The sequence below is a fragment of the Blennius ocellaris genome (genome assembly GCF_963422515.1).
Source record: "Blennius ocellaris genome assembly, chromosome: 8".
Taxonomy (NCBI): Eukaryota; Metazoa; Chordata; class Actinopteri; order Blenniiformes; family Blenniidae; genus Blennius; species Blennius ocellaris.
Genome location: NC_137657.1, coordinates 22020869 through 22048028, shown reverse-complemented (window position 1 = coordinate 22048028; position 27160 = coordinate 22020869). Strand labels below are relative to the sequence as shown.

The window sequence follows — 27160 nt, the reverse complement described above, 5'->3', positions numbered from 1 at the left end:
ATTTTTTTTATTTATGACGTGTAGTTTTCTTTTCGTTGAATTACAATTAAGACCACAATACAAATGACTGTAATTCCTCTCGAACTGAGAACGTCACACCACTCGGTGATTATGTGCTGCTTGTCTTGAAATGTTTGTGCTCTCCACGCCTTTAATTCTTTTTAGGATGAAGAGATTTCTATGTTGGGAGAGGTCACCCATCTCCAGGCCATCTCTGATGACCTCAAGGCCTTGACCTCTGACCCACACAAGCTTCCCCCTGCGAGTGAGCAGGTGAGAAAAAAATGTCGAGGGTGAATTTGACATCACTAGATATTCTAAAAAGGACTCTTTTTTTTTTTTGTTGCTTGCTGCTGATATCCCTTGTCTAAATATTGCTTTCTTTGTTGCACCGGATAATTTAGGTGATCTTGGATCTGAAGGGCTCAGATTACGGTTGGTCGTATCAAACACCACCCTCATCTCCGAGTACCACCATGTCCAGGAAGTCCAGCATGTGCAGGTATCCTCATGAACCTTTAAAACAGGAAATGGAAGTACAGGTTTATGTAGTGCATCTATAAACAGTCAAGCTCAAGTCCAATGGGAATAGAATTGCACTTATACTATCCAACAGAAACAGAAGGAGCACACACAGCGAGAGGGGACAGAGGCTTTATAATCTTCCTGTCAGTTGCTTTGGACTTCTCAGTGGTTATGTGTCTGTGAGGGAGAGGTTTAATGTCAGTGCTAAACTGTAATGACCAAGAATTTGCAGACAAACATTATGATCTGTCCAAACTGTCTCTGCCCCCTGGTGGCCCATGTGAGCTGTGATGGTTTGTTTGGTCATTTTCTTTTAAAATAACAATTTTTGCCCTTGATAAATCTTCAGGGTTCTACATAATAATCCTCGACAAATAAAGAACGTTTAGTTTATTAGCTGTTGAGACGATGTCACTGCTGCTTTCTGTGTCTGCTGATGATTTTTCCAGAGCTAAATCTAATGCCGGGGTTGGATATTGCTTTGCATTTCCAGTGGTGCAATCATGTCATCCTTATTTTGGACTTGAAATGATGATTGAAGTATAATTTTTTATAATTACATTTCATGTCGCAGTGTTCAACTACAGGGTAACAATTTAAGTCCAGTGGGATTTTTCTTTTTTTTTCTTTTTTTTGCAAATGCAGCATTTTCCTCTCATGATTAAAAAAGCTTTTGGGTTTTATATTTTCTAAAAGTCACTTAATAAAAAGCCTCAGGTTCATTGTGAAACAGCTATTGATTTCAACAGGTGTTTGTTTAATGCACACAGATACCCACAGAAGCTCTAGCAGACAGAATTCTTCGTTATTGTCTCACAAATGTCACCTGTAGGGTTTTGCAATATTTGCATCAGATATTTAATTTTCACGTCATAATTAACCCCAGTGTTTACATTGTTTTGCTTTTTTTTTTATGGGTGTTGTGTGGGAATATCTTCAAATAGCTCATTGACAGGCATAAAATCCTGTAATTTTATGCCTGTGATCATTATCATGATGATTTCACACCTTTTGTTGCTGGTTTGTTTGGTTGTTTTGACGATTTGCTTCAGTCACTGCCTGCTGCATCTTGGTGTGCTGTGTTAATCGTTTCCAACCCTGTCTCCTCCACAACCCCCCCCCCCCCCCCCCCTCCCCCCAAATCCTTTGCCTCCACTCTCTCCCTGTTACTCCTCTTTACTCAATCAATCTTCCTCCTCCAATCCATGCCTGTGGGTGCACGCTTTTACCCTCCCCGACCAAACTTCTCCCACCATCACCCTCGCTCCTTTCACAGTAGTCTCAACAGCGTTAACAGTAGTGACTCCAGGGGATCCAGTGGCTCTCACTCTCATTCTCCCTCCTCCTCTTCTTCCTCTTCTTCCTCACACCACCTCTTCCACCACCATCACCCCCGCCATCGATACCGCAGCTCCACGCTCCCCCAGCAGGCCCCGCTGAGGCTCTCCAGCATCTCCTCCCACGACTCGGGCTTCATTTCTTCGTCACAGGACCACCACACATCATCCAAATCATCCTCGCCGATGCCAGCGGAAACAAAGGTAAGAAACATAACCAAACGTGAGACACCCACTCCTAACTCCGATTCTGAGATCACTAGCCACTACTGAAAGTAGGAAGCTGTCAGCAGAGAGTGTGTGTGTGTGTGTGTGTGTGTGATCCCGGTGAAGTCATTTCACTGCTATTATTACAGCAGAAATGTGCAGGAAATTAGTCTGCCTCCATTTGTAGCTCAAGGCGAAACAGGTCAGGCCCATCCTGCTATTAAAAAGTCGACCACTGTGACAGACTGCGGTTTGGCCCGGCTCGGAGGCTTGATCATGCTGACTGTTGTGTTTTCGTGAGATGAATCATAGTAAAAACTGACATGCTACTGTGTCAACGGGACATTTTCACAGCCACTAAGAGCCTGTCTCTGTCAGCAGGTCTCACTCTGACAGATTGGTCTAACCATCTGACACAGGGTTTTCGGATAAATATCGGTGAGAGTGTCCAAGGGTTCCTCTGATCGGGGCGGGGGGGGGGGGGGGGGGGCTTGTGGTTTGACCTCAACCATGAGAGCGGGTGCACTAGTTAACGTTGTTCTATAATTCCAACAACCAGAGCTTGTCTGCACACATTGTTATAGTTAGGCTCCAAGTTTTTTTTTATGATGCACTGAAGGTGGTTTTTGGCAGGGTAGCCCCCGACCCATTTACAGCACAGTCCTGGGAAATGGCCCTCGTGTTGCGTCTTTCCGAGTGTAGCTGCAGTAACTTTGTTTCTGTGAGGGGGGAGGGGACAGCCACATGGCTTCCATTTATGGATCTCATTCATTCCCATCCATTTTAATCCCCACTTTTTTTTTAATGGTAATGTTCTCCAGCTGACCCCAACTTGTAATTTCCTCTTGCGGAACAGCAAGCCAAGACATAATTTCCCCGCAGGCACTGATGGATACCGTTAAATATCATGTGCAGTATTGATTGTGCCCTCCTTTAACAAGACGCCTAACACAACACTGCTGATGTCCATGCAATTAATGCTGGTATGACTCCCAGTGCACTGTCTATACAGCCTCCTCACTAACTGCTGAGAAGTGTGGAAAAGTCTAACAAAGTGCTTCTCCTCGCTTCTTTCTGTCTTACCTGCTGACATGTTTGTCTTTTGCAACTCTTCCCTTTTGTGCACGTCCGTCTGCATCAACCCTCCTCCTCCTCCTCCTCCTCCTCTTCTTCTCATCTCACTGCCTGCCTGCTTGCTGCTGCCCTCGCTGTTCCAGCCTTGTCCCAATTCCAGCTCCTCTGAGATGTCAGAGACTGGGCCGCTTCACAGTGACTGCAGCCCCCCCTCTCCTCTAGCTGCTGCTACTGCACCTCAGCACAACACTGACGAGGTGAAAAAGAAAACACTCATCCACAATTACGAGCATTTAACACACTCGCAAACCTTGCGGCTACATGGAGACAGAAACCGCCACAGTCCCCTGTTATGTGCAGTTTTCATTCGTTATTTTGTGATCAGTTCATTTGGATTTGTTTGTTTATTTATTTATTATTATTTCAATAATTGATCCCATTGTCTTGTCTGTTTCTGTGTTGTATCTCGTCATGTTCTCACCCCTCCGACACGCACACAACCAGCTGTCCAACGGCTATGACCACTACAGCCCAGTCAGCTCCCCCTACTTGCACAGCAACGGGGGCAGTTTGGGCTCGGTGTCGGGCACCGCCTTCCCTTTCTTCTCTCCCACCCCCTCCCCCTCTTCCTCCTCCGCATCCACCACCTCCACCTCCTGCCCAACCCGCTCATGGTCACGTCCCGCCTCCGCCTTGCTCCCAGACTACCCTCACTACTGCACTCTGGGCTCCCCCATGGTGCCTTCATCACGAGTGCCCAGCTGGAAGGTTTGTTCATCACCGGCAAACTCCCAAGATCAACATGTTTTCATTCTCCTCGACACATGAAACAAAACATTTTTGAAGAAATCCGTTTCAGATGCTCCTGAAAGGCTTATCCGGAAAAAAAAAAAAAAAAGTGTCACAATGGACCGGGACATGTGTTTTGTTTACAGGACTGGGCAAAGCCCGGGCCCTACGACCAGCCAATGGTCAATACACTGAGGAGGAAGAAGGACAAGGAGAGCCCAGCAGTGGTGGACAGTAACGGGAACATGAGCAGCGATAACGGTCCTCTGTCAGTCCAGCCGTCTGTCTCCAGCTCTGCGCCTCCAGTGGCTCTGCAGACACAGAGCCATGCAGCGTTGATGGAAGACAGGAACAGGATCATGTCTGCACCTCTTAAGGTCCAGTTCATTATCCAACTACTGTACTGCTGATGGTTATTCCATTATAGAATTGATTACATTAGTTTACCTGTCTACATCGGCCATCTTTTGAAACTTGCATGGAAACGTGCAGTTTATGAGCATATATATTTTTTCGTGAGTATTCCTTGATCATTAATCATAACACTTAAAACCACGTGATGTCTGTATTTTTGCTGATTGATGTCATTAAATGTCATTTTCGGCATTCTTTTCTCCTTACATGCTTTTCATTTGATAAACTATTGCTTGAAGTTGCCCGTGATTAAAGCTATGGGCTATTTCACTCAGTAAATTGTTCAGTGATTCAGTTGCATGTTGTTGGTCTTTTTTAACCTCTGATTGGCAAAACTTAAGAGTGTTTCAACTACATATAAATCCATCTGCAGTGCGACCTCACATTCAGCCCCTTGCAGGTCGGTGTTTTTGCAGTCACGGCATTTAGACGACATGAATAGCCTCCCACCACTTACGTTCCCATTTAATGGCTTTAATGGGTTATACCTAATGGCTGTAATGACTTTAATACATTGTACCTGGCCCGGTCCAGACAGGCAGACTTTCAGACTCTCATGCTAAATTGATTACAATCGGTTGATTGTATCCATTGTGCTGCAGGCCGGCGACATGGAGGCCCATGATGAGCTGGCTCTGGCCTTATCCAGAGGTCTGGAGCTGGACACACAGAGGTCCAGTAGAGACTCCATCCAGTGCTCCAGTGGCTACAGCACACAGACCAACACGCCCTGCTGCTCGGAAGACACTATACCGTCTCAAGGTAATGCACTTAATGTAATAAAGTCGACCTGCAATCCTCGTGTAGTATCATAAATGTATAGTTGTGCCCGTGCATTGACAGCCTCTCCACATGCTCCACTTTAGTTTCAGACTACGACTATTTTTCGATGGCTGGCGATCAAGAGCCCGAGCAGCCGCAGCCGTTAGATTTCGACAAGTCCTCCACCATCCCCAGAAACAGCGACATCAGTCAGTCCTACAGGCGCATGTTCCAGACCAAACGGCCAGCGTCCACAGCCGGGCTGCCCAGCACACAGGTGCCGTACGCCGGACAGGGGGTCTATCAGCACACGGCTCCGTATCCCACCACACCAGTCCACATGGGAGCTTATCCTCCGACTGCTGCTGGAGCATATCCTCCCACCCCGACAGGTACACACAAGTCTCTCTAATGTTTGAGACCATTCTTACCTTCTTGATTTTGTATGATTGTAAGAAAGCTTGTTATCTTGGAAATGGTTTTTTTGTTTTTTTTAATGCATTCTAAATTCAGAAAAACAAATAAAACACGTGTTCTTGTTTTAAGTGCTGCAAAAGTGTTACCTCACGACAAAGCTTAATGGTTTTCAATTGAATTAAAGATGAGGGAACGCTATGAGAGGAAAGATGAGACACTTTTAAATGAAGAGAAAAAGAAGGAAATGGATGTAAAATATTCCAATTATTATTTTTTTGACAATTGTGAGATGCAGATCAAGAGATGCATAAACAGGCCAACAAACACTGAATAAAAACTGTATTTTTATTCTCTTGTGAAGTGAACTGTTTGGTCCCTCTTTGTTTTATTGTTCATGAATGATTTATTAAAGCTTTTTAAAGCTGAATGCATATTTGCCCTTCAGCTCATGTTTTTTTTTTTTTTTTATCTTGCATTCTGCAGGCCATGGTCCAGTCATCATCACCCCCGGGGTTGCAACAATCCGCCGCACCCCATCTTCAAAACCGTCGGCTCGCCGCTCGGGCTCAGCCGTGGGCACCGGTCCCATTCCCATCCGCACTCCCATGGTCCCGGTGAAAATCCCCACGGTGCCAGACATGTCCGTGGTTAACGGGAACCGGGGTGCGGAGGAGACGAGAGGCGGGGGAGACAGCCCAGACTCTCCAACATTCACAGGGGGAGAGGATACCGGCTCGCTGCCCGGGGTGTCCTGGAGCGGCCAGGCTACCACCAACCCCCCCAGCGTGCCTCTGCCCAACCAGCCGTCCCTGCAGCACCTGCAGAGCGAGACTGAAGAGGACGGGGGAGAACAGGAGCAAGGGAACATGCTGGTGGCCATCCGCAAGGGGGTCAAGCTCAAGAGAACCCTCACAAACGATCGCTCTGCGCCACGCATCGCCTGATCACATCCTCACCGTACGCGGCGGAGGTCACAGGAAAACATGTGACCCCCCTGCCCGCTGTATATTAGGTTCAAAAGCTTTAGAAGAAAATGTTGCTGTTAGAATTGCATTTTAAGAAATGTAAAGGCGTCTTGTGCTGCAAGTCGTAGGAGAAATCAGTAGTACCTGCTCTACGTGCAGCATTTCTACACTTTGATTCCATTTGCGACAACTTAGAAAAGATAACTTAGATAAAATGCTATTATTATTCAAGTGCACATTTATTAATTTGGTTTACGATACTCGCAAATTACGTAAAAGCCTGTCTGAATAGCACAACAGTTGAGAGCTCAAGCAGACCTCATACTCTCATGGTCTTGCTTTATGCTGAGTAACTGCACAGAGTAGATTGAGAAGACATAGTGTCTTTCCACGGGGCCTCAAACTAAAGGACTCTGGCCAATCACTGCAGTGCTTCTGTAAATCTGGCCTCACAGATGTGTAATGAAAGTGTTAAACATTAGGTTGTGTTTTTGTTGATAGATAGCTAGACATTGCACCGTACGGTTCTCCGTGAGGATAGGAGGACAGTAAAGATTTACGTGTCGCCTGAGCAGGTTGGATAGCGGTATTGTGCGTCACCCGTTGTCAGTGTAAAAAGAACAAACCACTTTTGGGACTGCATTGTGTGCCACCATTATGAAAGTAAGCGTTGCGACTGTCCAGTTGGTGTGTAATAACCACTGCGATGCGTTGCGAGAGCAATAATCAGGAGGCAACCGCTTCACTGGTGGGCTTTGATTCGCACCGTCTGGCAGCTCCGGAACTGTCCCGGCTCGTTAGCCGAGGAGCCGACCGCTAACCCAAAGCTGCTGTGTTGACGGAGTTCTCCTCCACCCAAGAGTGTAGAAACGAGAGCGCGGCGTGCAGCCACCTGGAGAAGCCCTGTGAGCCAGAGTTTGACCAACAGAGTTTCCCGAAAGGCGAAGGAACCGTTTTCACCGAGCAACTCGAGTTGCGTCCGGGAAACTGCAGTTTGACCACAGTGTCACACATTACGGGACACTGTATATTGTGTCGGGTTGTTTTCTTTTCAGCAATCACATGGTTTGTACATAATTTTGTCTCCATTGTTGAGGAGTGTCGGTGCTTTTCGTTCTCAAGTGACTTTGCTGTATTTTCAAATTTCTCCCTCCTCCGCCTCCTCTCTCTTCCCCACTGTGCCAAAATCACTGTTTTGAATAGGATATAATAATCGTTATCACACCCCATCGCCTCGAGATATATATTAGTTTACTCTCCACTGATTTACCCCCTCCCTGCGACTCACTTAATCTACAAACTCTACCTGCTGAGTTTTGTAGAACTTCTCAGTGGTTTGTCTTAATATACGAGCCCTTTCTTTTTTTTTTGTGTATTAGTTTGTAGCTATAATTACAACCCTGTCTACTGTGTATTGACTGCTCATAGCATGACTAGTAGGAAATACATGTGTCATGGGAGAATACAGTGGCAGGTCAGGTTTGTATATGATTTAACACTTTATAGAGGCAAAGTGGGATATTGTTTGTTTTCAAACCGACAACGCCACGTCAGTTTTTGGTTCTTTGTATTTTGCTTACCCCCCCGCCTACCCCTTTCTCTTTGTTTATTTTTTTAAACCGCTAAAGAAGAAAATGCCTGTGTCCTTTTTTGATTAGATGGAATATTGTCACTTTGCCTTTCAGTCATTCTTTTTTTCTCTTGTGAGAGTGTCGAATGTGACAAGTCCACTATGTGCCGATTTTGCTATGATGAGACATAGGTTAAATTCATTGTATAATTTAAAGAAATGTGTTTATAGGTACAGCTTTTATTTGGATCTTAACCGTAGGATTTTTTTTTTTTTTGGAGATAAGAGGCTCATCCTCTGACATTGTTCGACTAAAGGCTACAAAGGCTAATGAGTGCCACCGTCTGTATTTTAATTTGCATTTCAGTTCAAGCACTGTGAGACCATGGCTACTACAAGATGTATTAAACTGTAAATAATATCTCGCTGCATACACTATTAGTCCAGGAACTCACACGTTTTAATTTATTCTTTATCTCAATTCTTTTTTTTTTTTCATTTTCTCGACCTATCTCTATTTTTATACCTCCTATAAGATATCAGAGCAACAGAGCTGTCTCCTCTATCTGCGCATGGGCTATCTGAGGATTGGATCAGTAAGAGGTTCACCACCTTCCAGCCGCCACTCGCTGAAGTCCCTTATTTCACACACATGTTGTATTTATGCTGGTTCAGAAGCACAGTGTTTGTCGACACGGGTTGCATCAGTATTATGAGTTGTGTGATGAGACGGAGCGGAGCCCACTTTACTTCAGTTCAGAACGCGTTTCGTTCTGTGTGGCGATTGTTTCGATTGGTGGTTTCTTCCCGTTTGTATAGAGTCCTCTAAAGAAAATGGACTGACAACTCGCAACACTTTCAATTAATTGATTTTCATTGTCAATTTTTCTTCTTCCGTCCACTCATCTAAGACTTGTATTGTTGAACCGTAATTCCCATATTTAAAATGTTAGCATAAATATATATTATATATTGCCAAATGTCAGTATATCCTATGAATAACAAGTTTATAGTTTGTGAAAGTTTGAAAGTACGATGAAACTTTTCTAGTTTAGCTTATTTCTCCCCCCCTCCCTCCCCACGAAGAGAGTTGACCTCTCCGTCTGTCCCTGTATAGTTCAATCTATGATGCCGTTTGTTTCGGGAGGTTAAAAAAAAGTTCTTTTTTTTGTGTTATGACAGCTTTAGCAACATAATAAAAAAATGATTAATTTTGCTTTGGCTCCCTGATTGTTTTTTTGTTTTTTAATGCATCACGGCTCCTCCCAAGATGGAAACAGACAGACCATTGTCTAAACTAAGATGTCTTCCTTTCTTTCTTGAATAAAACAAGTCAGATCAGCTGAACACTTAACGTTCATATCAGTGGGATTCAGTAACACTGTCCATCAGGTGAAGAAAGCTCAGTGGAGCTCAAGCCCTCCTGGATCAGCCACAGATGGCCTCTCGGTGCTTTTTCAGCTGCAGAGGGGAGGATGGTGGCAGAGCACGTAATAAACGGACACCTCATTTACACTGACCAACTACAAAAGGCCAGCTGCATTATAACGAACCCCACCCACCGACGACATCACCTGTTTTCTCCGCGGGCCTCTGGAAAGGAATTCTCTTTAAAGAATGAATAAAAAAAGACTTATGTGTCCAATTTCAGCAAAATACAGGGCACTTCCTGGAAAAGGTTGCCAATTAATCACAGGGAAAGACTATTATTTCAAATGTAATTGATCTTTTTAAACTTTATTTTTTCCATTTACAACTGCTAAATAATCCCTTCGTTTCTGAAACAATTCTAATAATTCTATAATAACATGCTACAGCATTCCAATGTGAAACAGCCCACAGTGGAGATGAGTGGGTGAACTGGGTCAAAGCCTTTTTAATTCCCCTCGACATAAACAGATGCTATATATACTTTTGACCACAAGAGGCCGCTCTCATCCAAGCTTTTTCTAAAACCCAACGCTGAGTTAAAGCGTCCATCTGGAAAAGTAGACATTCCTCTCCTCCTCTTTCAGGCATTAAGAGGCCTGAAACACTCATCTGATCAATTAAACAACAAAAAACACTCAACACACCACTCTCACTCTGGAAAAAAACCAACAACAACCAATTGTGACTAAACAGACGAGTTTTCCTTGCATAGTAGTGCTTCCTTGAAACAAATAACTTGCTCATGGTGTCATATTTTCTTTGGGTGTGGACTCTGGGTTGACTGAATGATTCACATGTGTCACGTGGGTGAGAGGCGAGGGATGGATGACCACACACACACACCCAGCAAACACACTCTCCCTTTGGAATGCAAGGATTTTATTCGGCGCATAGCAGATGGATTGATCTGAAGGGATGGATTCACAGCGATGCTCGTCGCTTTGGCAGATGCGTCAAATATAATGACTGAATTCCGAATAAATATCACTGTCACAGCGAATAAAATAACAAATCTCCAGATCCAGACACTATAAACTTCACCCATAAAGTCGCAGGGTTACATTCACGCGTTTCCAGTCCTGCCAGACGCGGCGTTATTGTGACGCGAACGCAGCCCCGTGCGTCCTCATACTTGCGTGCGCGCGGTGCCGTCAGAGTTACGCACTGAGCGGAGAGCCGCTGCGATTGGAAAACACATCCCGTGCCGCCTCGCGCTGGACCGCCCTCCTATCCGCTGCACGGCATCCTGTCAGCCAGAGGTTACAGCAAGACGAGGAGTGCGCTCGCAAAAATGTGATTTCGTACAAATCCTTTAAGCAGCCAGTCAGCGTCTTTCGGTCTTGCGCGAGATCCCGTCCCCCTCCACAGCGCGTGAGACGCGTCGCAGCGGCGGAGCGGACTGATCGGTCCGTGGCGCGCGACCCGAGTTGCTGCTGCCCTGATCCGGAGCTTTCCTCTGGAGGTTGTGGGACGGGACAGCGGAGCATCGACCGAGGTGCCTCCAGCCACACAAGTTGCTGTTTGTTTTCCGGACAGCTGGCGCCGCTTCGTCCCGCTGCGCGTTGTTTTTGGGAGGCAGCTGGTGCTGCGCGTGTTCGTCAGGCCCGTGTTTGTGATTAAACATCCTCCAGGTTGAGGACACGAGGATGTCAGATTAGTCCAAGTGGTGTTAAAAGCAGGCCTGTTTGTCTCTCTTCTCCAGGCTCCCGGTGCATTGCTCCTCCTCCTCCTCCTCCTCCACGTCCACCTCCTCCTCAGAGATGCTGCCATGCTTGCGTGCTCTCCTGCGGCCTGCCCTCTCCATGAGAGCCGGGACCGGGACCGGGACCGGGACCGGGCTGGCCAGAGCCGCTGCTGCCTCCCCGCCGCTCACCGCGCTGGTGCAGCGGTGTCACCTGGGCACGCACCCCCTGAAGGAGCCCGTGGAGCCCCTCAACTCCCCCCAAGGAGCCAAGGAGTTTATTTATAGCCTCCATCCATCCGAGCGCACCTGTCTGCTGAGGGAGCTGCACAAGTTCGAGTCCATAGCCATCGCGCAAGGTATGTGGTTACCAAGTTATGATACAGCCCGAGGGTTTGTTGCATTGCAAATGTATTTGTTTGAAATGAATTCCAATAGTGCATTCAGTGCGTGATCATTATGTCATGTGCCATAACATCCAGGTTTAAAATAAGACTGAAACGCGTCATACATTCTATTATCGTCAGTATTATCCTGTTTGCGTGTTACTCTGTATCTTAGTGTCCACATTTCACCTGACACAATGTGTGCTGACAAGGTGTTGACAGTCTGGTCAAAAATATTCATATCTCGGCTTAATTGCATTTGACAAACCACATTTCCATGCAGGCATCATGGGGAAATCCAGCTCCAACTGAGAGGAAGGAGCATGTTGATCTTGCAACACGTATGATCCTAATATTATGAAGCACAATGTGGGGGTGGAAGAACATCCTGGAAGAATTTAGAGTCCAGTTTTGATGTCTGACCTTTCATCTGACTGTGAAGAAAATAGAATCCAGAGATCAGCGTCATACTGAATAGAATTGTCATTTCCATGACTTTCGAGGAAGCATCAGTAAATGTGTAAATGACTGCATTACAATCATTGCACTTTCAGTCTTCTGTTCATCAGCCTGTAGTTTATTCATCTGGATGGCAACAATTAGCAGGCAGATACTGAATCCATCACAAAAATACAACGTTTCTCCGGTGCCCTTTTAAATGTCACGTGTAACAGAAGTCCAGTTTGCTGGGAGCTGTGAATGTGATTTATTGTCTCGTCGGTAGGCTCTGCTGCTAACAAGCTGCTGGCTGAAAAAGGCTTGAACGACTCCAACCAGCCAAACAGGAGTGAAACAATAAATTGTCATGCTGATATCTTTTTTTTTTTCCTATTCGGGAGGGAAAAAAACTCAAAAACCATTTTCTCAGGTTCCTTTTGGCATAAGCAGAGGTTTGAGGGACACAGAGGAATATACTTGGCCAGTTTTTAATTAGTTCTATAGATATGTGCAATGCCCATCTGCTCCTAAGACCCAAAGCATTAGAGTTATTTTAATGTCTTGTGGGGGCATTTATTGTGAGTGTGTAAAATGGTGTTAGAAGCCAGAAACATGAAGGTATGCCAAAGTGGAAAGTTTCTCTCCGAGGGTGGAAGTCCTACGCTTGAGTCCGATGAGACATAAAAGGTAAACACTTGTTTTATGTTCTGTGTGCAAGGAAAACACGTTTTATGTAATCAGTGTACAATGTAGCAGGATCGCACATGGTTTTGTACTAAATCTAAGCCAAATTATTATGGTGATTGAACCCATCCAGGGAGCAGGAGCATAACATAGCTGTCAACATGACAACAAAGGGCAAACATTCCTATTGCTAATAGTCATGTCATGTCTGTCAATTCTCTGCTAGTTACCACAGTTCACTGATAGCAGAAAGTGAAGCAACCGTATCCCCAGCAATCATATCTCTGGGTTGATAAGATTTGCACCACAGACCACTGTAGCTTCTTGCACATTCTGAGTTGAGTATGAACCCAGTCCAACTTTTACTGGCTCTGCTGCTGCGTTCAGATCAAAAAGTTTACTCCACTGTACCGCATGAGCCAGAAACAAAGAGAATGAAACTCTGAAAGTGTATTAATAGAAGTGAAACACAAAGCAAGAGTCACAGAGAGAGAGAGAGAGAGAGAGAGAGAGGGAAGGAAACGGGGTCGATCAATGTGGAGGAGAATAGAACCCAAGAACGAGGCGAAACATGAGCGATGATGAAGAGGCTTTCTAGAATATGAGGCTCTGTGGGAGCGTGCGGCTCTGAACCACTGTCACTCTTTGTATTTCTCTACAGGAATAAAGTGCACAGTCTATTTTTTTTTTTTTTTACAATGAATGCCTGATATTTTATGAAAGTGAATTTTTGGAATATCGGATTTTTTAGTAAGCATTTTTCTCTAAAGCCACTGCGAAGCGAGTGCACGAGGAACTGAATCACTCCTTTTAGTGTCGTCTGTAATTGGTTATTTAAAAAAAAAAAAACTATTGATGGAGGGGAGGGGGGGGGGAAGGCAGAGCGGCTGCAGTAAGCATAAAAACTGTGAAGTTTGGGAAGGTTGAGGAGTTGTAAGTGTTGTCAGTGTGTCTCATGGTGGACAAGTGATTCCCATGATGACAGACACTTTAAATATCTTTGGCCTACAAGTTTTCATTTCCTAAATCATGTGCAAAATTCCCGTCTTGTTTTTTGTCTTCTCCAGAGTGTACACCCACCATTGTCCCGTGTCTTCTCTTAACCATTGACTTTCCTGGTTCCAAAGTGCGCCCTACGCCACACTCCTTGAGCCCACCCATCCCTGCTCCATTTGCGAGCGTCTCCCTTCAGAGCTGACACTGTTTCATTTTTTGTTTGCATGTATATCCCGTGGCGCACTTCATCTCTGACCATTTCTCTAAATGATAGCATCATATAAAATATGTTCACCGTGCATGGAGCCCCAGAGGGAGGGCTGCATACGTGCAGCTCCAGGTCTTTAATATGTCAAAGTATGTCGCAACAGGCCACAGAATGTTGGGCTTATGTGCATCTATACTATAATTAGTCTTTACAGCTTGAGAGGCCCGCGATAACAAGATCACAGCCTCAGTCTTTGTTAATATATACAATGTAATTAGTTGTTTGCTTTGTAGCCATGGAATTCAAAGGCTACAATGATGAGCCTCCCGCCTGGAAAACACGAATCGCTTTGCATGCCCTGTTTGCTCATTTCCCCTCATTATGACGTCTCTCCCGAATAACATCACCCGATTATTTTCTCATTGTCAGACGGTGGGATCAAGTTTAGTTTGGTGGCAAGGCCATAAGCCATGTTGATTATCAGGGGTGTGTGAAGTCAGCCGTATCTTTTAGTTTGTGCCTTTGCTGTTCATTAGGGCAAGCGTCGAATGAGGTTTTATCTTCACTCTCCTTTCGCCTCCTCCTAAGAAATGTTCACTATCAATACTTGCAGTGGAGGTCTACAGGACCAGTCCTGCATCTTCTAAATTTGACTCATTTATCTTTATCTGTCGTCCATTTATTGTTCATGGCAACCTACAAATACAAGGATGTACTCTACCTTTCACCCAGTGTTAGCTGGTTCTTCCCTCATTAACATGTTATTTGATTCGAATGGATCCACACCACATATAATATAATAAGATATATAAAAATACCAAAAAGCTGTTTGTAACTTTCTGAAATATCTTGGAAAATGAGGTTATTTTCTTCTTTTGTGTTGTTTTCTCGTGTTTCACTTTGCTCCTTTCACCAACATGGGAGCATACTGTTGTTCAGTGCACGTGATGGGATTTATTCATCACATTACTCTTTGTGTCACAAAAGCCTCTCCCTGCTTTTGTGTACAGTCTGATAGACCTGTGATGGTGTTTCCAGTACTCGTAGTATTACAGAGGTCAGTGTAGTCGATGGTCAATATGATGGTCATACTGACAGAGATCATTACAGCGTGTCAGGGAGTGTGGCCAGAGGGAACCAGAGGAGAGGCAGATGTGGATGTATGAACAAAAGCTGTAATGGATGCACAGTTCAGGAAGCTCCAACAAGAACTCAGCATAATAGGACTCACGGAGAGACTGGGAGCTTTATAAACACCAGGTGAAAAGGGCTTGATAAGATGCAGGAAGGCACTATAAAGGCGAAGACAGATGAGCAACATGAACCCAGGCATAAATCTGGATGGAGAGAAAAGACAGCAGCCAATTGACAGAAAAGGTGGAAAAAAAAACCCTGGATTATTAGAAGACAAGAATATGTCATGAAACACAAAACGCCGTCTTTTCAGCCACGAGAACCTTTCTCCTCTCCCGTGGTGCCGTTTGCTCAGTGCTGACACCCATTAGTATTTTCTCTCCATCTGATCGGGGATTGTAGAAATCAGCCCGCCTCATCATTACGAGGCATTCCTGCACTTGCCGATCCTCATCATCATGCATCGTTATGTTCCTGTCGAACAAAGCTGATTGCATCCTGTCCGCGTGCTGCCGGCCTCCTTCTTTGGGCTGCGGGTGTTGTACCAGATCAATGTCGAGCAAAGAGCCGTAAATCCCCGTGGAGCCCCGGGACAGAGGGTTTCACGTGACACAGTCAGTCTGGACAGGAAGTGGAGCAGCGCTCATCCCTCACAAAAAGCCTTTTCCACTCAAGACCGGTTCTAATGTGTGGAAGATCCTAACTGTACGATAACGTGTTGTTTTGCCATGTTTGCAGAATGTCCGGCCTGAGAACGTCTCCCGTCATTCAAAGCCATCATAGCTAACTCAGTGGAAATATGAGCACAATTTGAGCCAGTGTGTTCAGGTGACTGTTCACAGATGACTGTCCTCTGCTCTCACCTTTGGGGCCTCCCTGGCTGGAGCTGGCTGACATCCTCACTTTCGTGCTATAAACACCCAGAGGGCTTCTCTTACCTCGTGCAGACTCGCTGACTCGGGGAATAGACCGGTTATTTGTGTGTGTGTGTGTCTCTCTGATTCTCTCCATGACTGCTTTGCTCGCACATAGATTGACAAGTTTGACAGGCTTATCAGCAGCCATCATTATTCCACCCTGAGGCTACAGGGACACCCGAGGCCTTTTTTTTCCTTGACGCTCACCCCTACAGTGACTGCATGTCTGCTTGGGATTGAAGCTGGCTGACATGTCTCAGTACCAGCCAGTCCTCTGGGTTAATGGAGTGTGTAGCATTGAAGCCATCATGGTTGTGGCCATATTTACTGGATACACTTCCCTCTTCCCGTTGGTTATATCTGATACCATCACATCAATCCTACCTATTTATATATAAATCGCCTACCTCACATCCTGTACATACATATGCATGGTGTGTCCTTGTCAATAGGTGATATTATCTATAGAGCTATAAAAATCATCCTACTCTGGCATGTAAAGATGCTTGCATTGAGGTGTTACACACTTGGGATGAGCACTTCTACCCATTTGGTGTCGTCACTGTCAGCTCATCAAGTCTCTTGACCAGAATCGCCTACAACCCATGAAAACTAGTAAAAGTTTATTCCCTGGAGGTGAAGTGTTGAGATGGTCTCAGGGACTGGATGCTTTCTTCAGTGGAGAGGAAGAAAAAGCTTCGGGAGGAGGCAATTTGTTGTGAATGGCATACATACTGTATAGTAGAGATGAATAAGATCCATTTCAGAGAGAGAGAGAGAGAGAGAGAGAGAGAGAGTTTAAAGGGACTGAACAAGCGTGAAGGAATAAAGGAATAATGAGGCTTCTGATGCAGATCTTCAAGTGGAGAACAGTAAAAGCAGGACTCTAATAACACAGCACATGTGACTTTATCTAACAAGAACATCAGGGCCAGTGTCATCTCTGGGAATATTGGGTCATTATTTTCACACTTTAATTGAAGCCAGAGCTTGAGAGCCAAGGTTCATGAAATCAATGAAACTGGAAAGAATGAAAAGTTTGACTATAAAGTGCTGAGACCCACTGGAGGAAATTACTTTTTAAAATAAAATGTTATGACAGCTGCTATGTCGAGAAAATAGATCCTATTCAGGAACAAAAGCAGGACTAAGGTCCAGTTGAAATAATGAGTTCCTTTTGTTGTGGTTGAGATTCTGATACGTGACTCCCTGTAGTGATTAATACGCATTTGATTTGTATAATAAGGTTTGTGCGAAATACAGTTGTTAGAAGAAATGATCAATAAATACAGTGGAAATTATGCCAAGCTATAAAATGTAATGATTTTAAATTGTAGAGAAGCTGTTATGTATGTAATGTAACCAATCTGAATGTTTTCAACCTAAACGAATCAGTTTTTTTTACTTAAGTAAACGTGTTTGTTGCTACCCTAGCAAGATAAATCTTATCTGAATGCAAAGTTTAGGTCAAAGTTTAGGTTTCAATATATTCAAAGATATATTTGACACCCATGAGCCACTGGTAATAATTGCCGGTAATTTACATTGCTACAAATTACATTGCTACAAATATTGAGCTACAAAGAGATACAGATGGTCTCTGCAATGCTAAAGCCACTCAATAGGTATATTTAGTAAACACAGTAATTAAAGACAACACCGTATGCAACAGCAGTAATGGCTGTTGCTGGAATAATCTTTAGTTTTTCTTGAATTTAATGTAGAAAAATGCAAACATAAACAGCTTCAATGGAATAAATTAACATTTCAGTCTGCATCATCAGCAGTACATACTGATCCATGCACAGGTTTTAGAACAAGAATGTAGTGTTCCTCAGTCGGCACTCACACAGGGAGCATAAATTTGCATACAGAGTTGTCTTGCTTTGCCAAAAAAAAACAAAAAACTTCTAGTGAAGCGGAAATTTTCATAAGACACGAGGTGCAAGAGCAGAGGAACGAAGGAGTAACTGAAAGGACATTTTGGAGCTCTGTCAACATCCGTGGGCAGATACAGAGTGACGTCCACCATGCGGGGTTTTCACGCGGGGCGAGCGGTAAACACGGGAGGAGGCGACGTCGAGGCACGTGAAGCACTGTAGAGGGGAGACTTGATGGTTAATGTAAATTGAGGAAAGCACAGCGAGTGGAAGTCGGCCATTTGGATGCTCTTCATTGCTTTGCCTGTCGCCTCAGTGACTCTCTGATGGCTACAAAGCAAATTCTTCGCGGCGTCAACACGCTTTTACACTTCCTTTGAATGAGTGCGCCCCGTTTGTTTTGAAGTTTAGTCATTATTCCTAATCTCTGCTCGGAAACATGACTGATGCGGATTTGGGGGCGACAATGATTCAAGCATCAAAGCTTTTTGTGTGGCGGATATTTTATTTCACCTTCTGTGATGAAAGGGGAAGCTCTTCTTTCTCATCATATTTTCCTCCCCTGGAAGGAAAGACTGGCTTCTAATTTCTCCGCGCAGTCTGGGCTCATAAAGAGCTATTGTCATGTTAATTCACATGCAGTGCTGAAAAATGGCATTCGCTGGTGACATTTAACCTGCTGTGACTCATGCGGAGCTATAAATGTGGTCTCTGCCGGGTGTTTGAAGTTCCCATTTACAATGTTGTCGGTGTTTTATGAGATTTATTGAAAAGTAAGCGTGATCCTGGCCGGATTAGTTAAGTAATTTAAGTCTATGTGGTATTCTGTGTTCTGACAGCACCATTCCACGTAGAGAAAAAGCGTTTTTTTAACGAGAAATGTCTGACTTCAGATGGCGCTGAATCCATTAGTGTACGACCCAGTACTTATTATCTTTAACATACATAATATATTTGTCTGAGGGTTGCACTTGATCAGTCCTATGGAAACCACTTTACTGCAATTTACGGTTTAAAGCTCATACAGGCACTTCATTTACTGCAGCATACTAATTACTCTAATTCAGCTCGGCGGGTTTGTTGAGAGCTCAGCCGAAGAGGTTCATTTATTTTAAAGTTAAATGCAGGATAGTTAGTTGATGTTTTTAAAATTACAGGAGAAAAGCTCTTTAAGACTGTAATGCCCAACAAACATCTTAAACAAAGAGCTTATATGTAATTATTGGAGCGTCAACGTCCCAGAATGCTCACACGGGATGGCACTGATGATGTTACGCAACACTTTAGGAAGAGTAGCACTCACTGAGCAAGTACTACAACAGGAGTACTCTTTATTTTTTTGTTTTCTTTTATCCACGGTGACAGGTCTACACACACACACACACACACACACACACACACACACACACACACACACACACACACACACACACACACACACACACACACACACACACACACACACACACACAGGCTCTGAGTTGGATAAAGCAGTGCAGAAAATGAATAGGACACATAAAGCCATGTGACTCCACTGTGAGAACCATGTGGGATCACATTATTCCGGCTAAATTTCCGAACATGTCACTTTTACTTTCCTTATTTTGACCATATGAAACTCTATATGGCTCCAGCCTGCCGTGGCCATCCTCACATTGCTGCTCCCAGCTGGTTTCTTATTAGTTCTCTCAGTATTCAAACCTGCTGGTTGCTCGTTTGCGGTCTGTACTGAAGCTCAGTCTTGCATCTGCTGCTTTCCTTTCATTCTGTTTCACTTCTCCTATCTGAATACAAGCCTCTATAAAATAGCTGCTTAAGGGAAGGTAACAGTCAACTATGAATAAGAAATACATCCGATATTTTTGACATATACGTTTTTTTTCCTGATTTAGACCTGACAACAAAAAAGTCTTTAATGTGAGAGGAAATTAGCTATAAAGAGCTCTGCGGATGTGACTTTCTCTTCCAGTCGGCAATCTGGCACCAATTAAAATGGTATCGTTGATGTGAGAATGGGGAGGAAGAATGTTGCATTTATTTCCTCTTCCGAGTGAAGTTCAGGCAGATGGATTGAGGCATGAATGAAATTATTCTGGCACCACAGAAGCCCAGGTAATATTATTATGCGCAGCGGGATGTGTTTGATATTCCCGGTGGTATTTGTTTCTGTGAGCCCGTTCATTCAATCACGAGGTCATGAGCGTCGGAGGATAAGAGACAGGGATGGATCGCCATCTAATCTTTTCTGCAGAGGACTCTCCAACCTTTGAAGATGTCACACTCTCACATGTCGTCCTTTCCAAGCTGTTTTTTTCTTTTGTGTTGCTATTTACTTGTTTCCTTTCATCTCCCCACCCTTCTGTTTTGTTTTGACTTCTTCCACATCATAGAACATAGAACTTACTACTCCTGTTTTCTCATCAGTTTGCTCTTGGCCTCTGACATCCCCCTGGGGCTCACGTTGCTCACAGTGTTCAAGGCTGCTCATTTCACTGCAGCCTCGTGAGGTTGAAGTCAGCACTTATAGATATTAAGGTCAGAAATCCCCTCCGGGCCTGGAGGTGCACCACACCTTCTACACTGACTGCATCATATTTTATTTCTTTTTGGATCAGTAGGCCAAATTGATGTCTGTTGCATCACCTTCCAAGATCAACTTACATTGTTGAATTCTGTTGCAATAGTTTATGAGGAAATGACTTCTGCTTCTCTTTTTTTTCGCTTTTATTTTTTTAAGGATAGTGATTGTTCAGGCGGGGACAGAGGCCTTGCAGAGTGGATGTGGCGGGTTGACTGGTCCTCTTCTTTTGGTACTCTATTACTTTTTGGACAGTGAATTACACACTAATTTACACAACTTATTGTTGGTTAAATGATGTTCATACCCATTGAGGGTGTGAGCATGTGTTATGCTTCGATCTTTAATAACTTTAGTTCATGAGAATAAACATATTTTCCCAGTTTTAAATCCATCAAGTAAGCAGTTCAAATGATTGAATGCCTCGCTGAAAAGTACGAATGACTACTTCTACATAATAAATCGATCTCTCTGGATGTGTGTATCAACTTGATGGCAGAATAAGGAAGTGGTGTGTCTGTGGGGGCGCTTTTGTTCGACACCTTGACCTCGGCACATTGCAAGACCTTTATTCTGAGTCCAGGTCAACCGTTTGCGGACGTCAGAAATCTCTAATTGCTCTTGTTATCGTTATCCTTCTATTCGCACATGTATCGAACTATTTACCGCGGCCGAGGTTCACATGCGCAGCAGCTGCGTTTCGGCCGTCGACAATGAGACGAGACACTCGGCCCCCTGAGTGTTTCCAGAAAATCTCGTCTCGCCGGTTTACATGGCGTTGGAGCGCAAGCCTTTTCGAAAAGTTCCACCTTGGGAGTCCTTTCCTCAAAAAAACATTGCTTTGAGTAGCTCCGAGCATCGTTGTCATGTAAGCAGACACTTAAAATGCAATGGACGTTTTGCACTTTTACTTGCAGTTGTTGCTGTGTAAACAGATACTGATTTTGCATATTCTTCCTGTGCATACATTGGTTTCTCTTCATTTTCTCCCGCCAAAGGACCAAAAATATTCATTTCAAGTTATTTGGTATCTGTAAAATTGCCTCCAGGCGTGAATTTGACTTCACCCTAAGTCAGCTGGGTCCATCTCTTCCAGTAATCTACATGTTCCCCCTTTGTCTGCATGGTTGGGCTGTAAAAGCTATTATTATGGCAATACCAACAGCACAATATACCTATAGTAAGATAACTCAAGTCTCCATGCATTCATGTTGTGCAAAGTCCAAATGACTGTATTTTAATATGAAAAAATTGAAATTAATTGAGATTATTCCAGACTAGGTGGCCACAGGGTAGAAATCAGAAGCACAAAAATTCAAAACAAGTTACTGTAAACAGTCTTGACTGCTCATTTTCTGAAACGCTGCTCATGGGGACTGCAGACGCATATGTGATTGAATAAAACACAACACAGTTCAGTCAGGCTGTAAGTTCGGGGTAAGAAATGAAAAACACTGTCATATGGAAGAACAAATCTCATAGCACAGAGACAGTAACACACTATACTTCAATATTTGCATTCCCATATTCATCAGAAACCATATAGTCATTGCAGTATTCAACAATATTATGACATTGCACATGTTCACCTGACATAGTACAGCTCTACTGCGTGAGTTTGTTTTCTTCACTGGGTAATCCAGCTTCCATGCACAATGAAAATCCATTTGCATGCACTTCTGCACAAGCAATTGGTGACATGAATGTGTGATTGTAGCACTGTAAGATGGTTTAGACTCCCGTCCCTCTAAAACTAAACTTAGTGAGAGTGGGTGTGTGAAATGAATTCAACATTTTTTTTCATGAACAGCCAGTTTGGGAGTATGTGAGTGGTTTGTGCTGGATGAGTGAGTAAATTTAGAAAGCAGAACTCACTCACTGAAGTCCGGTATGCTAAATAATTGAGAGCGGTGAGCATGTCTGCCTTGGTTGAAACCATGTAGGAACATTACGGCACTGGGGCAGAAAACAATGTAGAGCAGGAGCCGTCTCGCGGCTCCTTCCTGTCTTCCTGCCGCTGTCTGTCAGCGGGGTTACAGTGTGTGTCACAGTCGCACTGTGGAGACAATCCTCCATGCTGCTACAGCAACAAGGTGCCACAGCCAGAAAAAAAAAAGACCAAGCCAATTGTCGAGGTGGCACTTTGTTCCAGCAGGAGACGATTCGACATGTCAGCTCAGTGTTACAGGGAGCCAGCACACACAAAACTGTCCAGTATCAATTACACTCTTTTAGCTGAGGACTTTCCAATGACCAACGCAAATACAGCACATGTTAAAAAAGAAAATATGAATGTTATTTATATGAATCTGGAGTTATTAGCTTCTCTGAGCTCCCACATGGAAGCGGGACCGTTGCCAAATGCTGATTGTACTGGGATGTTCCATCATGTTGGCTGACGTGTATGATCCGATCAGTTGGCATGCATGCAGCTACCCAGGTTGTCATTAGCTGAAATGAGTGAAAACTTGTGCACAGGTGTGTTTCTCCGTGCTTGGTGGCGGGTCGCGGGTGAGACGTCAGGTGTCTGTAATTACCACACTCCATAGACATTGCGCCAGCTGCGGCTTGCGACCCAGCAGGAGTCCGGCAGGATTTAGATCTGCTGGCAAATAGAAAGTGGGGAGTGATTACTGTAATGTAGCAGGAAAATCACTATGTGAGGAGAGAAACTGGTTGTTGTGCTTGACTTTAGTGTGGTCACACAGTCTGATAACTATTGGTTTTCTTTAAGAAAAGGAATTCCAACACAGGCATAGAGGGGGGGGGGATACTTTTGTCAGGGTGAGATATTATCACATAACATTGTGAAACATTATCACATATTGTCAACATTTGTCATGTTCTAATGTGAGAAATATCCATGTTTATTTTATCTAAAGAAACATAATATGTCAAAACATTGAAAAAATGTATCTTGTGTATTTCTAACCATGAAATCCCTCAATTTGTATATTATTGCAAGATCAGATTTGTCTTTTATGATTTATTTTCTTGATAGCTTTGCATATCACAAGTCTTATTACAGATCGTTTGAGGCCTTTTTTATGTGGCGCTTGCACATTCTCCAGCTATTTGTTTCCCCACAGTCCAAAACCTGTGTTTGAGGTTGATTGGTGACTCTGAAGTGCTTGTGTTTGTGATTATCTGACTCTGTATTTCCTCTTTGATGGTCTGACAACATATCCAGATTGCACCTCTGCCTTCACCTGTAGTCAGCTGGGATCATCTGCAGCCCCCGTGGCCATGAAGCGGCATTTAAAAAAAAAGGGTTTTTTATGGATGTTCCGCTGTGAACCACGATCTCGCCATTTCCCGGGAGGTGAAGCACTTGTGTGCAGAGGAAGTGACAGTAAACACTCCTGATTGTGTCACTTGATCGTTTCAGGCAGCTCTTGAATGCGTCGCCCACTTTCCTCTTGACTTTGTCCTTTTAGTTCTTCCACGCAGAGTGCTAACAGAAAGCACTTCCTCCTGTCTCTCTCATCTCTTGTGGTTTACCATTTGTCAGGAGTCTCTTTTCAAGGATCGTTGCGTTATCTTTCTTTTCCTGTCTCTGTGCTTTGTATCAGGCTCTCCACCGCTGATAAACTGGCACTGCTGGACAGATTGCTATATTTAGTTCTCTACTTTCATGTAGAGGAACTCGCAGAAAGAAAACTACACTTTTTCTTGAATAGCTTTCACTCCACGGAGAAGCTCCTCATTAGTTTTTTGTGCACATTGTGAGAGACCCGTGAAGGAATGCACCTGTCTTCTGCTTATAGAAATAATCGTTAAATGTGGAGTCCAGGCTTGGTGTATGTTTTTAGAAACTGTAGCATCTCCTTAGTTTTTGTCATTGCTTTTATTGTTTTAGTTCACTGAATAATGTATGCAAGCTTTTCTCTGTAAATTTGATCAAGCATCCACAGGCAAATTCATTTCCAACCTCGCTTACTCCAAGAAAGACTTAGTTCCTCTCTAGTGTTTATTAATGATTGGCCTGGCCCACATTTTGTGTGCATTGTAATTTTCTTGCTTTCCGCCTCAACAAACCACCGGGGAATAGTGCGGCGCGGCGCTCTTGATGAATGGACTTCTGTTGCTCTTCTGCTGCTGAACTCTTGATCCCTCACTCACACCTCCATATGTGCATATCTCCAATTCATGTCAGATTATTGATTCATACGGAAATAGATGCTTATAGACTCACATCACAATCTCTTGGATAATGAGGATCTTCTCGGCGAAATAATCAATGAAATCCTGAAGGAAAACAAAGGTTGCATCTGCTCTATTAAGGCCGACAAAGACTGTATCACACTCGTGTGTGTGTGTGTGTGTGTATAGACTGGTTATTAAAAATGCCCCTGCAGAGCCTGTTACTGCAACTATAACACCAATACTTGGATTTCCTGGAAACATTGCCGCCTCTATCAAATGTTTTTGAGCATGAATAAAGCTGAAGAAAAAAAATGCTTATTCATGCTCAAAACTTAACTCATTCTTGCCTTGATTTCATACTGTTTTTGGAAAGGTATGGCTGAGATGAGTCATTTACCAAAGCAAAGCAAAGCAACCGGTGTGTTATTTTCTCACTCCTTCTCCTTTTCGGTGCTCAGAGCTGAACCACTGCTGCGTGTTAATGTTTGAGGACGGAGCACAGCAACAGTGTGAGGCTGCTAATGTGACTCAAGCCAAGCCTCGGCCCATACAAACATGTTTGTAGACTCCAGCGCTGCACGATATTAGATCAACATTGGATAACAGTACAATTTTGATAAATAGAAAGAGTTGAGTATGTGATGTTTCTGTGTTGTGCGATTGAGATTTGTGACTGGAAATAACAGTGCTCTTTCTCTTTCACATTTTTATCTGTACAGCTCACCGGTGGTATTTCAAATGGAGCAGTTTGTAGGTTTTGTTCTCTTTTTTTGTGTGCCTTTGTGCCACCAGATATGAAATAATTGAGACTGTCACTCAATTGAAATGTTTCGATTAGTTATTAAGTCACCCTGTGTTTGTGAATTATTTGCAATTAACCACGTCTCTTTCATATTTGAATTTTGCTGAAAATGAAAACAGAATTTAGGATTATTTCTTTGCGTCAGTTGATATTAAATCTGTGATATATTGTGTAACTCTATTGGATATTCTTGGCGATTGACTGCAAATCAGTAATGACACATTCTCAGATTCAGTCAGTTGTAGTTTTGGTCCATCTGGATGCATTAATAACGCACACTTCCAAACCATATGGATGGTCAGGTGCATGCTTCCAGTTAGTCTTTTTTTCTGATGGTGTGATATTTTGCTTGAAAAAAAGAAAAACTACAAGTACAACGGCAGCTATATTTATGATATAGTACCTGGGTATTTAAAAAAATTTATATTACTAAGATTCTGTTGGACAATCATGGCTTCATGCTTCTTGTTAGACTGCCCCTACAGGTTTGGCATGCTCATAGTAGCTCTGGTGAATATGCCAGTCCAAGTCAATGAAGATTTTTTTGTAAACATAGAGGAGAAAATATCAGTTTTTGCAAAAACCTGGGTACTTGTAAACATGGACTGAATCTTGTTGAGTCAGTATGCATTCATTTGATCATTTCCAGCTTTCCATGTCTGATGTAGGTTGTATTTTAAAAACCAATGATCTGGACAAAACATGGTTCAAAACCGTTTTTATTGAGGAAGTAGCAGCATGCAGCTCTTTTTCTTCCTCAGACTCATTCCTGATGGAGCCTCCTGTTGTAAGGTGCTTTTTAATTTACTGGTAACGGCTTTGATCTGGATTGTTTTGTTTGTAGTGTGTGTGTGTGGTAAAAGCTCAGAGTCGAGTGGCTGATCTGTTCCTGAGAGCTTTTCTGACCAAAATGTCACCATATCATTGAGTGTGTTTACCTGTAAACAGTCTCTCAGCAGAGGTGCAGTCAAGATAAGAGAAAGTTTGTAGAGCTATGAAACATGGCTCATTTAACGTTTTCAACACTGCTGCCTGTTGAAATGGAAATCTCTTGAGACGACAAGCTGTGGGGGGATTTTAAGCCTGTGTGCAATCAATACTTTGTACCAGAGCAGCTCTCAGGGGGCAATAGGCAGCCATGTCACCCTTCTCACTTCTAATAAATGGCTCGGAAAAACCCAAAGGACTTGGGAGAGACAAATCTACAAGCCTCTCTATATCTGTTTAATGGCTTCTTCTTTTTTTTTCTTCATGCGACTGGTGATGAGAGGGTGACTCAGCTGTGCCTTCAATTGACTGACCTCGTTCTTTTTTAAGTGATGAAATATATACAACTGCTCAGTTGAACTGGAATTATGTTTTGCCCCATTTATTTCACATCAAAGTGAGACAGGTAGTTCTGAAACAGTTTAGCAGCGTAGAAACACATTACCTGCTGTCTGGTGTAAAGTTTGATGAGCTATTAACAAGAGAAATCACAACATTGTAAATGTGTGGGAACACCAGCAAGCTTTACTGATGGAAACCGTCGACTATCTGTCATTTCACAAAGAAAATCACATATGTTTTGCATCGGGGAAAATATATTGTCAAATCAACCTGACATGTTAGAGCGTCCAATCCGTTGCATAATTTTACCAGGCGTGAAAAATTCTGACGTCAACTTCAATATTTTTATTTGACCACTGGTCACCATCAGTTCTACACAAATATAGAAGTGTGTCTTCATAATTGATCATTTCTACATTTTGACAGGTTATTTTGACCATAATGTGAACGAGCCAACTATATTTTTTGAGTTCCAGCTAAGATTTAAATA

The 27160-nt window shown here is 43.5% G+C and overlaps 2 protein-coding genes across 4 annotated transcripts in view; both read left to right on the top strand.

The window, feature by feature from the left end:
- LOC308133899 (protein MTSS 1-like) overlaps positions 1 to 9276 on the top strand; it is a 47380-nt gene extending 38104 nt beyond the window's left edge. The window contains exons 8-16 of one of the 3 annotated variants that reach the window (XM_080501438.1): positions 166 to 273; positions 405 to 502; positions 1937 to 2066; positions 3287 to 3400; positions 3648 to 3911; positions 4079 to 4309; positions 4949 to 5108; positions 5213 to 5500; positions 6009 to 9276. In XM_080501438.1, coding sequence (XP_080357564.1) covers positions 166 to 273; positions 405 to 502; positions 1937 to 2066; positions 3287 to 3400; positions 3648 to 3911; positions 4079 to 4309; positions 4949 to 5108; positions 5213 to 5500; positions 6009 to 6469 — 1854 coding nt within the window. In that variant the 3' untranslated portion in view covers positions 6470 to 9276. Of the gene's footprint in view, positions 1 to 165; positions 274 to 404; positions 503 to 1801; positions 2067 to 3286; positions 3401 to 3647; positions 3912 to 4078; positions 4310 to 4948; positions 5109 to 5212; positions 5501 to 6008 lie in introns of all 3 variants that reach the window. The other 2 variants (XM_080501436.1, XM_080501437.1) reach the window with 2 other exon arrangements.
- Positions 9277 to 10561: 1285 nt separating this feature from the next.
- LOC308133311 (transmembrane protein 65-like) overlaps positions 10562 to 27160 on the top strand; it is a 41820-nt gene continuing 25221 nt past the window's right edge. The window contains exons 1-2 of the mRNA XM_080500615.1: positions 10562 to 10986; positions 11194 to 11531. Of these exons, the coding sequence (XP_080356741.1) occupies positions 11252 to 11531 (280 nt within the window). The 5' untranslated portion in view covers positions 10562 to 10986; positions 11194 to 11251. The remainder of the gene's footprint in view (positions 10987 to 11193; positions 11532 to 27160) is intronic.